Consider the following 12,917-nt stretch of genomic DNA (forward strand, 5'->3'; position numbering starts at 1 on the left):
AAAGAAGGCTCACATTACTTATGCCAACAGAGTTGATGCAGCTGTAAGGAAGTTAAAATACAGTATGAAACACCAACCAAAGCCGAAAGAGCCAAAGCCGAAGGAGCAGCACAACTCAACGAGAAGGACATACTATGGATGTTAACGGGAGGTTTTTAAAAAGGTTAATCTGGAGAATTACTACACCGCAGTTCAAACTGTCTTGCAAAACAGCTAATAAATAAATAACACCTTAAGTGCTGGTCACACCATAACTACTTTTTACAAAGTTACTTCTTAAAAAATAGATGATCGTATATGACAGTAGATTTCTTAAATTCAAAGAATGGATTTCTATTAAACACTTAGATTGGTATCAAAAATAAACCAAATTAACAACAATTCTAAAATCTATAGTTGTGATCAATTTGAGAAAGTCTCCATGGATTTGACTTAGGCATATCCCTGGCCCTCTGTGAACACAACACTACTCAGAAATAGCAAAGGTTCTAAGACTGAATTCTTTTCCTCATTACAAAAGCCCCACAATATGCACCTCCTTCCTCAACCGCATGGATATCATAACAAGACAGAACACTTGAACTCTTAGGAAGGCTATGTGTCCTCTCTATGCTCCACTGACACTTTATATGAGCTTCTGCTCTAGCACGTACTACTAGCTGTATCTTTTATATATGTCCCCTCACTGGACTATAAATCCCTCTAGGTCAAAAATCTTATTCTTCTTCATTTAAATATCCCAGCACCTAGTAGAGTGTCTTACAAAAAGGAGGAAGTCAATAAATTTTCTGGAACATAACATCCTTTAATGTTCCTTTCATCCACAAGTATTTTTTGAGTGTATTCTCTATGTGCTAAGCATAGTGGATCCCAACTACACAATTAAAAAAATAAAAACAAATCTCTGAACTCAAATAACTTTTTGTGTTTCAGTAAGTTAGTTTTAGCAACAAATTAATTAGCAAACTCATTGAGGGCAAGCATCTTCTCCGTAGCAGATTAGAGTAGTCCCTCCTTATATCGCGGTTCACTTATTGCAGCCTCAGTGTATTGCAGAATTTTTTAAAATATTATATTTAATTATTTATCGTGGACGTTTCACTATATCATGGGATTTTGCGGTACTGTATATGTATGTTGTTAAAGTTACGTAGGTTTAAGAGTGTAGAATATGTTTAGAACATAAGTAGTGTATATAAAAGTGTGGAAAAGGTTAATAAGGGACTGGGAACGGCTTATAAGTGTGTGGGAAGGGTTTATAAAGCCTTAAAATATATATAAATACTAAACTAAATGTAAGGTTCCTACTTCATGGATTTTCACCTATCGCGGGGGGTCTAGAATGTACATAATACCCGCAATAAGTGAGGGAATCCTGTCAAGGCAAGCTGATGTCACTAAAGTGAGAGTGCTGCCCGTGGTAAGACATAATCAGATACAGAGTAAATTCTGAGGATAAAAACAACAGGACTTGCTGATGAATTAAGTACTGGTCCATGTATGAAAGAACAAGGTGGTTCTTTATATCTATTTAGTAAGCAAAAACACATTGTAATTACTACTAAAAGACTGGTTTCCTAAAATAAAAAAGCTATTTGGTGGGTTACATATACTTTTTACATCTGAAAGTAGATGCTTTACACTATTTCCTTCAAAGGAGAAAAAGAAGTTATGATTAATAGTACGTTAAGAGTAAGACTGAGAACATTACTGAAGCAGTGGAGCTAACAGAAAAAATAAGGACATAATCAGAACACTGGATAGAGGAATATGACGCACATTAAAACGTTGGTGTGAAAAACTTTCCTAACTGGTCTTAGGCAGGCTTGGGAAAGTTATCCCTAAGACAAAAACAAAAAATAGAAATTCAAATTTAAACTTCTTACCCCATTTAAGTGAATTATTTTTTGCACCAGGCTTTTTAGTATCATTTTCTGGGAGAATATTGAGCAATACAAAGATCAGCAGCAGCATAAACAAAAAAGTGTTAGGATATGTATTGGATACATTCCTAAAAATTAACATTCCAAATTGGAAACAAAAATATCTCTAAAGGGTATTTTATGCATTTATTAAGTTTTAGGACCATTTTGTAATTATTACATATTTCTATCAAGTCAAATGCCTGGAAACAGAAATAACATTATTTAAAAGAAGCCACTTTTGATGCATTTCTATTTCTGAAACAAAATATGGACAAGGGAACAAACAACTAGAGTTTCAAATTATGCATTTGGAACTAACATTGTTTAATTTTCAAAAGAAAAAGGAATGTATCCTTCATCTCCAGAGAAATATTTATAAGCATAGTGTCTTTAAAAACCATCAAAATTTCTTCCCCCCGCTTTTTTTCCTAAAGGATCCTTAAGCATGCATTTATTCTTATAAAAGAATATGATTTAAAAGTTATTTAAAAGCCTCCAAGTAATATAACTCATATATACAGTAAATACCTCTTAGCTGTTTTTCTTTCCTAAAATTTAGAGAATACTGCGTATTTAACAATGACAAAATGGACTGAATTAACAAGCATTTTAAATAGTCATGATAGAAAAATTCAATGAATATAAATCTGGACACTCATCTTATATTCCCTTTGAAGATCCACCAAAGCAAGATAGGACTGCTTAATTTAAGGAAAGCCCTGGGAGAGATACAGTACAGAACCCTTCATGTGGCCCAGTCCCCTTGGATTGCCACACTCCAAACAATTCTGTGCCATTATTCAGCTAAATTCCTACACTATGGGTATTGCTCATAATTTCAAAATTAAATGAAATCAAACTAATAGTATACAGGATTTTTTTAAAAGCACCCAAATAGAACTACTTCCTCTTGTAGTTATCAACCACTCAGCAAGTTAAGGATTAAATGGCAGGCCTCTCAATCAAGTTCAAATTAGGAGATAAAAGCCCCAAACTTTAACTTCACTCTTTAAATTCATTGACAAACAACCTCTTTTGTTAATGGTTAATAGACAAGTCATTGCAAAAAAAAAACAAAACAGACTTTGAAAATGGCTTTTCCACACCTGTTTCATTTTGGAAAGCAGAGACCAGATGTACTTCTATCTGCCTTTATTTATTGTTCCCCCCTCTGCAGCAACTATTTGTATCACTGCCCCCACTGTATAGTCACTTGACCTTTGCATTCTAAACTTGTTCCTTAATATCTGGCATAGTATTTAATACATGGTAAGTGCTCCGATGTTTCAGTAAATTCTCTGTAAAAGTCAAGGACTACTCTGGACTTAATGACTATAAGCGGTTCAATTAAAAATGCTTTACCAATGACAAACACAAAATGTATACGTTTACCTTTAATTTGATCATTTTATTATTTTCACTGTTGCTTTTAAGATGACAGAAGTATGACAGGAAATTACTCATAATATCCTAATTAGTGTTTTTGTAGAGTATCTGGTTTAAATTTGCCTCCACATAAATTTGTGGTAGCTACGGCTTTATTCTACTCACATAATTTGAAATAGAAGAAGTGCCAAAGAAAAAGCATAGTCTGTCTAGAACTGGCCTAAAGTGTAAACATTAAAGTAAATATTAGAAATCATTTGCTTCTACTTCTTTCTTGTCCTTATGGAAAGAATTTGAAATCGGAGAATTCTACCTTCTATAAAAGTGATTTTAGCAGAACTGTGGAACTGTGAGTTTGCAAAGTAGTAAACATTTTTACAGAATTGCTGTATGACAATCATCTATATATTTGTTCACATCATGAAAAACAGCAACGGAAACAGATGGTCAAATTAGAACTGAAACACAAAATTAAACAACACTGATTCATTTTTTCCTGTCACAGATACCTTGTATGTGGCAATATCTGGTTTTTTTAACAAGATCATTAATGACTCCTTTGGCAAAATTTGTGTCAGGCTAAAAAGAAATCAAAGAGTGTATGGTAATCTGTTGAATATAATAACCCTAAATTTAAATTCAACACTATGAGTGCAGTGAAAAGACACAACTATGAGTCATTTTACTGGCAATAAATAAAGGGGAAAAATAAAAGGAATTTGTGTTCATATCCTGTTTCCACCACAAACTATGCAATGTTATGCAAGACACAATATACTCTCAACCTCAGTTTCCACCCTCTGTAAAAACGGGTGTCATAGTTACACTTGCAAATGAAAATTATCATTGATCAAAGATCCATATTTTGTACAAGAAAACTATTTCCTAAGAGTTTTTATCTAACATAGCCATAGCTTTAAAATATGTTGCTAGGTAACACTTCACAAAAGATTTAAAGGATTCCATGGAAAGGAACCAAAATACATTTTTATGAATCCTAATGTATTCAATATTTAAGTTCCCATGAACTGCTATAGTCTTAGATTTATCACAATTTGTGGTGTTAAGGTATCTAATTGTTTCATTGTAGTTTCACTGTCATATCCTGAAACAAATAATAATAGAAAATAAGGTCCTCTAAAGAGTAAGTTAAGTTTAACTATGGAAATAAGCAAGTACTACGTGAGACAGCTAAGCATCCCAGATAAGCTATGTAACCTACTGCCCAGAAGTGGTTCTTACAGATTCTGATACAGGGAGAAAATAAGATTGGTAAACCTGAGTCCTATTTTCATTTCTACCAATAGACAATTGGGAGCATTTGGGCAAGTCAATTCACTCTCTGGGCCAAAATTAACTCATCTCTAAAAGAAGATGTTTAAAGTCCTTTTACACTTTACAAGTACACTGATGTGAAATGTCTGGGGAAATAAAACCTTTGTATAACAGTGCAGTGCAACCCTGTCAAGTCTGAGACAATGCTTGCTAAAAACAAACGCTAACACAGATTTGGGGGGAGGTGGGGAAAAAAACAGAAAATGCTGAGGAATCTTTCAACATTGCCAAGGCTAGCTATAGCTGTAAGATATGTGTGTACCCGATATAACAGCGTCTCCTGTAACAGATGTTCCGCATATGGTTGTGACTATCAGTGGATTGCAGGAGGAAAGTAAAATGAGAACAGATACCTCTGGCTTCCTCCAGGGTTGGGTCTCAAGTGACAAGGAGCATATTCTCATAATTCTGCTTAGAATTAAAACAGTAAAAATACAAATGAAAATTCCAAGTATGAAAGCACTGGATCATACAGGATAAAACCTACTTGATCTATAATTTTAAAATAGAAAAGACACAAATAATGTACTCAACCACAAAATTATGCTACATTAACCAGATGAAATGTTGGGTGGTAAATAAACTTGATTTTAAAAAACATTTAGTGACGTGTAAATTCAGAATACACAGCTGTGCACAGAGCATGATCCCAAATGGGGGCTCTGTGTGTGGAAAAGCCTAAAAAGAATTTCACTAAAATGTGAATTTTTAAAAAGTTATGTGGTGAGATTACATGAGTTTTTACATCTTTCTAAACAAAAAAAAGTGCCCTGCATTTTTCACAAATTCTACTTTTATTATTTTTAAATGTTCCCTTTAAAATAAAAACATTTTTAAATCTATACTTTCAGAATTTATAGAAACTCATTAAAATTATATTATTTCACTAACATTTGAAAATAAATGTTTTATTATGTTTTCATTGAACTCAAGAATAACAATTTAATATCTATCCTTTCCTTTATAACATTTTTTCTAATTGCTTATAAATATACCTGCCCAAACTACTGTATGTATTTTTCATAAGATATTCATATTATAAAATGTAAGGATCAAGAGAATATATGGAGCATAAACAGAATACCAAATAATGTTTTCTTAATTTTAGGCACGAGCTATATCTAAAATATTATGCAAATATGTTTAAAATTAAAATCAATCTTTCAATACTTATACTAAACAGTTACTTGGAAAGTCCTAGGAAGATGACCAGTATCGTTAATAAACTCATACCTGTGTTAATGAAAACTCTTAAAAATTAGATCAGATATAGATCTATGTAGATAAGACATTTAAAACCTTCATTATGTAAATTTTGGTGACTTGCTGAACAAAAATTATTTAATTATAAACTAACTTTTGATGACTCAGAGATTCCCGTAAAACCAAGAAAAATATATTTCTGATAAATAGCATTATGACTTTTGAGGTAAGTGCCAAAAGAATAAAAAGTTTGATATTGGTAAGATCCTCTTATGACAAAAATAGAAATCAACTATTTTCCTTTAAAATTTTAAGCTTTTTCCTTTGCAAGAAGCTCATAATAAAGTCTTAACTGCATATGTAAAAATTCTGTGGGTTGCATAATACTTGTTCTCCTTGTCATGTAAAATTGAAAAATAAACATTTGATGTTATAGCAAAATCAGAAGTTGGAAGAAATGTGTTTTATCACTACATATGAACACTGAACACATGAGGCAGATATGCTCAAGTCTGTTATTTTGTGCATATATGTGAAGAGCATCCCCTACTACTGATTACAGCTGCTGGCACTAATGCTACATAGGAATTTGGATGCAGTTTCAACATTTCTCAGCTTACCAAGAACCTGACAAGAGACAAAGGCCCAAACCAACGTACACAGTCAAAATCGTAGCAAGACATTTTTAAAAAGGGGGAAGCGTGTGGTAGTGGCATAAGGAGTGTTGCGTGTTTATGTCAGGGGTGGGCCTGCCAGAAGACTGCTTTGTTAAGTAAACAAGAAAGGCTTCCCTTTGGATTCCAACAGGGTCCCATTGCAAACCCCTTCAATCCATAAGCCCCATTTATCAGGTTCACTGCATTGCTTAAACAGTAATCTTCGGGCTACAAGTCACAGGGACTTTTTTCCCTGAAAATGCGTTTTGCCTTGTGTTCTTGTTTTTATTTCCCTGGGTCAGGCCAACATACACATACATAAACATGCGTATATTTATTGGTCTGTCCAGAAAGTGTCCAGCCATGTAACATGAAACCTGTCTGGACAGACCTCATGAGCTGTATATATTTGTGAGTGTGTGCACCTGTGTATCTTTAAGATTATTCACCATTACAGACTTCAGAAACATCTTTTCTCTAAATTAGCACCCACTGGTGGGACTCAACTATGTAGTTTTCACAACTGAAAGGGATTTTATTTTTAAAGATCCCACTTTGAGTATCCAATTGCACACCTGTGTCTTATCTATATCCTATCCTCAGCCTCCAGCCAAATGCCTGCCACATACTAGATGCTCAATACATAGCAATAAAATATAATCATTAACCCTTAAAACTCTAAGGTGAATGTTCCATTTATATGTCATATAGCTACACCTCAGACATAACAAATAGAGTCAGTAAAGAAACATTTATTTTAAGCAGAACAAGGTAAACTTGACATTTTCAACATACCAAAAATTTCACCACTATTTCTTAAATGCAAATGAGTAAATATAAAACACGGTAACACATCTTCTGGCTAAAATTTTAATTATGAAAAAGTTAGAAATTTTAGCATTACCTCCACAGCAACTACACCCTGGCCACAGATACATTAAATATGTGTGAACGTTAGACATAATCAAACCAAAGCATAACTTAAAAACTAAAATACAGTGGTTTTCAAAAGCGTAGGCCTAAATTAACCCACTTAGCACATTTAATCATAAATTGCAAACTAATTTATATTTTACTTTCTTGATTTTAACAATTATTACAAATCTAATACACACACACACACAAAATATGGGGAATTTTGCAAACAACGAAAAAGAGGAAAAGGGGAGCAAAGCATGAGGAAAGTCGCTTCCTTGAGGTTTACAAAGAGTTTTATGACACCCAACCTAGTGAGAGTCCATCCTTGATTTTTGTAACCCTTATTAAGCTATCTGGCCAGGTCGAGTCTGCCTTAACCGATCATTCATATTTTAATGGTCTCTGTTACATTCGACTTCTACCACACTCCCCTGAAAATCCTTTTAGGAAGTTGGTGGAAGAAACAAGAAGTGAATTTAAATATTCTGGCTTTAATTCTTCATTGACTGCCACAAAAGTAGTGACTCTCTCAAAGTCTCTAATATTCTACCCAATGTCTGATATATAGCAGATACTGAAAATCAACAGACATCACTACAGACAGGATGGTCCAGCGTTACCAATCCACTTAAAAGCTTCTGTAAGTGCAAAACGGAGCATAATAGCATTGATTTCATAAAATTACTATGAGCATTAAAAGTGTCTAGCATATACTGAGCAATTATCTGTTATATATGTTATTTTGAGCCTCAGTTTCTTCATAGGTTAGAGGATTGATAAACTCTACCCCAGAGTTGTAAGAATTAAGTACACATATTAAGTCAGTTGGCATAAATTCATGAGATATAGTAGGTCCTCAATTAAACTAAAATTTCTTCCTTTGCTACCTTGCCTCTAAACTCCTATTTTAAGACCCAGAAGAAATTTAAAACCAAATGTATGAGAAAATTAATGGTTGGTTGAAAATAATAATTAAAATGACAAACAGCATTCTAATAAACTTCTATCATTTTTCGTGGCACCAATACATCGTTCCTATGAAATATGACAATTTGCATTTATTAATATACATGTTCTAGAAGAAATTCAAACAAGTCTTTTAAATTAGAATTCATTAACATTTTTACCTTTTCCTCTAGCTGGTCCTTCAAACTCTGATATTTTAGCTTCAGTTTTTTATTCTCACTTTCATTCTGGGTCAGTTCCTCCGTCAGCCTGTCACACTGTGCTTTCAGCTTCTCTAGCTGGGAAAGATGGACTTTGGCCGTATTCTTATCTTCTAGGCTTTCTGCCTGAGAAAAAAAGAAGGAGAAAAGCCACACTGTACACCAAACACATTACACGTTATATCAGCAGGCAAATACCTCAAGATGTTGCTATCTCTATGGGTCTGTACACACACAGAAAAAAGAAATGCTCTTTGCATTTATTCAATTCATCCTTAGCACTCACCGAGCATTTACTAAGTAGGAGGTACTGTGCTAGGTGCTGTCCATGACAGATATTGGAACAGTAAAAGAGACAAGTGCCAAAATCAATTTCTACAACAATGAATGAGAAGTGTAGGGAGGGCACTGTGGCAACCCGGGAGGGGACACTGACTTTGCTGAGAGGGGGAGGAGTTATTAGAGACGCATCCCAAAGGAAAGTACTATGAGATGTTCCCGGCTGATCGCTCTTCTCATTCACAAAAGAAGCTTGACGACATTACCAGTCACCTACCTCCTCCTTTTAGTGAAAGAATTGAGTACTTTTGTACAATGCTGTTATCGGTACCACCCTTGTGGGGCTAAAAAGATTATGAATTGCAGCAGCCAAGAAACTACAAATAAGATGAGAAAGCGTTTACCAGTGATTGTTTCAGTATCAGCACTATAATAAAGTACCCGTTTTGTTTTGTTTTTTAATCTTTAATTGGCGTGTAACCAGAACCAGCTTTTTAAAATCTGGAATAACGTATTCTGTGCATGGAATTCAATAAAGACTTGCCGTGTGTGTGAGCTTAAAGACTTTTAAAAATAATGACAATGTAAACACTATGTCGTGAACTGCTCTAAGACCTTTTGGGTAGTTTTTCCTTATTCCGTCCTCACAACATCCTGACGAGGAGGTAGTATGATTGCCTACTTTTTGGAAATTGAAGCACAGAGACACTGATAACTTGCCCAAGGGTAGTAGTGATTAAGTGCAGAGCCAGGATTCAAACGCAAGAATTCTCTCCAATATCCATGCTTTCAACTACTCTGCCACACTGCTTTTCAAAAGGTACATATACCATAAGCCAGCTGCACGTTGGAATGTTAACTGGTCATACCTACCATATCTGTTTACTTACAGAGCCTAAAATATATTTTTCTTTTCATAAGTTTATTATGGTTTTAATCAGGTATATAGAAACACAATTATTGAAAGCAATTTCCTGAAAGAAAGAAGTTTTGTGAGTTTTAGACAAAATCTATATTTTACACATACCACAAAATTCACTTAAAACTTGATGCCACTAGGAATTAAAAAAGAAATTGATTTTTTTATGAGGGATCATGTATTTATAGCCCAGAAATAAATTTACAAAATAAATTCTCTCATCAGGAAAATTGCTCAATTATGAGTTTAGGCTGTAACAGAATGCTTTGACTTACCTTCATATCTTACAAAAAGAGGAGCTATAGAAGGTCCCCCCTAAAGCCAGTGGTGTGCTGGGGCTCGCTCACAGAAACTCTCAAGAACCAGCTGTGCTGATCTCTTGCCAAATCTGCCCTCTCCTGTGATGTCGTGTTTGAAAGCTTGAAGCCACTCAAAAGTGGGTACAGACAGCACTGCACTTGGAAAACACTACAGATCAGGGTTCCTCCCCCACCCTAAACCAGAGAGCCTATTTTAAACACCAGCACACCAATGCCTAAGTTTGACAAAGAGCTTGCTTCTTGTTGTGGTTTTATTATTACATTTATATTTCATTTTAGGGTTTGCAAAATGATGTCACGCACAAAACCCCGTGATAAAGACATGACTGTTCTCGTTTTATTAATTAGGTGCAAAAAGGCTAAATATCTGCAAGGATAATGTTAGTATTAAATGATTAACACCTGTGAAGTTTTTATAGCAATGACTGGCACATACTGCTAAAAAGTGTCTTCCACTATTACTGCTATTGTCACAATCAACATAGAATCTCTATTTTATTTTCTTTAAAATCAGCTCTTTTTCATATCTCTAATTCTACTTTTGTTCATGTCCTCATCAACTCTGAAGGACTATTATGCCATATTTAATCAATACTAAGACATAATTTTTCACCTTTTACCATTTCTGTTTTGGAATATTGTCTTACAGTTAATAGCATGTCATGTTTTCACAAGAAGTATTTTTGTTTCTTAGTAGCATCTTACAACTAATGGTATTTTTGGTAAAATGAAATATAGTAAAGACCTCTTACCTATTCTTCAGCCTTCATTCTGCTCTGCCCACCCCAATTAATGACCCCAAATCCACTACTGCCAGTAGGTTACGTAGGACTGGGGCAGAATTCATAAAATAGCTGAGAACATTCTACAAATATCAACTACTTCAATATAATTTCATCTTTCATCATAAGCATTTTACGGTAGTTGCATTTCAAGAAATTTTGAAAAAAATTATAATTAACTTTTGAAGATTTATCCATTTATTCACCTATTCAACAGATATTAACAAGTTCCAGGAACTCTTCTAGGCACGTGGGATACAGCCGTAAACAAAACAGTCTCAAATCCCAGTCCTGATGGAGCTTTCATTCTAATAAAGACTGATTTAAAAATTAAATATGGAATCTATACAATGATAAGTGCTATGGAGGAAAAAAATGAAGCTGCAAGAAGGAATAGCTTTATCATACTCCTAACAATCATGTTATAAAATCATTCCTCTGCATGGTTATAATACTAATACCATTAGACCTTGGAAACATTTTCCCAAAGGCAAGATCTCAAGTATGGGTTTACCCAGGCTACTCTGATTCAGAAAAGAAAGAGTAAATCTCAAAAGCCTTGGGTTTACACAGCCCACAAGCTGGTTCACTTTAGTTACCAAGCTAATAAGGACTGTGGTTATAGCTTCTATAGCCTTGATCAGTCTTTTGCATTTTATATTTTAGGAGGTCATAAATGCTGAATGAGGGTCCATTTCAGGCCCACAACTTACTGCCACCTCCGCTTTCCCTGAACTCCCAAAATAGCTAAAGGTTCTTTTTAAGAGGCTTTAGTGCTCTGAAATAGGTGCTCCCAGGGGGGCTGCTATAACTCGTTTCAGCCTGGCCAAACAGGCATGAATAAGCCTTGTTATCGTTAGTTTTAGCTTACGTTCAGTGCTTGGAAATACAGAACGATCTCTATTAGTTTACATTTTATTAACTTCATGAGTCACCAGAAGAATTCCTTCAGTATCATCAGGGTAATTCTGTGCAGGTACCTTCAGCGTCCTAATGTGATTCTCAGCTTCACTCTTTTCTTTCTTGAAGTGCTTCATCAGCTCCTGGATATTCTGTTCATGTTTAGTTTTCACACTCTGCAATGATGACGTGAGATCCGCCAGCTCCCTCTGATGAACATCTCGTTCTAGCTTTAACTGTGTAATGATTGTGGCTGTTTCTTCATCTCTAGATTCTGCCTGTGTCTTGAGGTCAGAGAGGTTCTTAAGCACCTCTTTCCTGGCTCGTTGCTCCTCGGCCAATTTATTGGCAAGATCTGCCCGAATGGCACTCAAGTCCTTGATGGCCTCTTGCATCTCAAGAAGTTGAGCTTTGTCCTTGGCCTGGCTCTTCTTTAGCTCTGCAATTTCTTCCTCCAGGTGAGCTTTCTCAACTTTCATCTGGCTTTGAATCTTATTCTGCTTTTGCAATTCAGTTTCTAGCCTGTGGATGCTGTCCAGGTTAGCCTTGACTTCTAGTTCAAGGTCAGCTTGATGAGCTTTAACATCACTTAGTTTCTGTTCCTTACAGTGAAGCTCCTCCTCTTGAAGGGCCCGCTTGCCTATGACATCGTTCAATTCCTTTCGAAGATTCTCTATTTGTTGTAACGCTGCATGAAGCTGGTTTTTTAATTCATCCTTTTCTTTTAGGATCTATCAGATTAAAAATATAAAACAAACAAAAAATTACTATAAAATTCACCATAGACACTGTCAGAAAACAAAATAAAGTTTAATCCCCAAAGAAAAGAAAAATTCATTAAATTTGTATATTTTCAATTAAAAAAAAAATTTTTAGCCTAGAAAAAGGAAGAAAACTATAGTGACCCTGAAGTATCACAGTACCACACTAAAATGTTTTAGATTTTCTTCACCAAAACATACCAATTTTTGATCATACATAATTACTTAAATGTAAAATAAAACATAGGTAAAGAAAACATAAAGAAAAATTCTTATTATAATTTACCAGAGGTTGAAATAATATGTATAGTTTACTTAAAATAATGATGAGTTGTATTTCAACGCCACACTTTTAAAAACAAGAAGC

The 12,917-nt window shown here is 34.6% G+C and overlaps 1 protein-coding gene across 1 annotated transcript in view; it reads right to left on the reverse strand.

The window, feature by feature from the left end:
* The window catches only part of CEP128 (centrosomal protein 128), a 353,412-nt gene that overhangs the window by 219,592 nt on the left and 120,903 nt on the right, over positions 1 to 12,917 (reverse strand). The window contains exons 14-15 of the mRNA XM_090271263.1: positions 11,870 to 12,520; positions 8,551 to 8,715 (exon numbers count right to left, since the gene is read on the reverse strand). Of these exons, the coding sequence (XP_090127389.1) occupies positions 8,551 to 8,715; positions 11,870 to 12,520 (816 nt within the window). The remainder of the gene's footprint in view (positions 1 to 8,550; positions 8,716 to 11,869; positions 12,521 to 12,917) is intronic.

This window comes from Furipterus horrens, unplaced genomic scaffold, assembly GCF_987537825.1.
Source record: "Furipterus horrens unplaced genomic scaffold, mFurHor1.1.pri manual_scaffold_3, whole genome shotgun sequence".
Lineage (NCBI taxonomy): Eukaryota > Metazoa > Chordata > Mammalia > Chiroptera > Furipteridae > Furipterus > Furipterus horrens.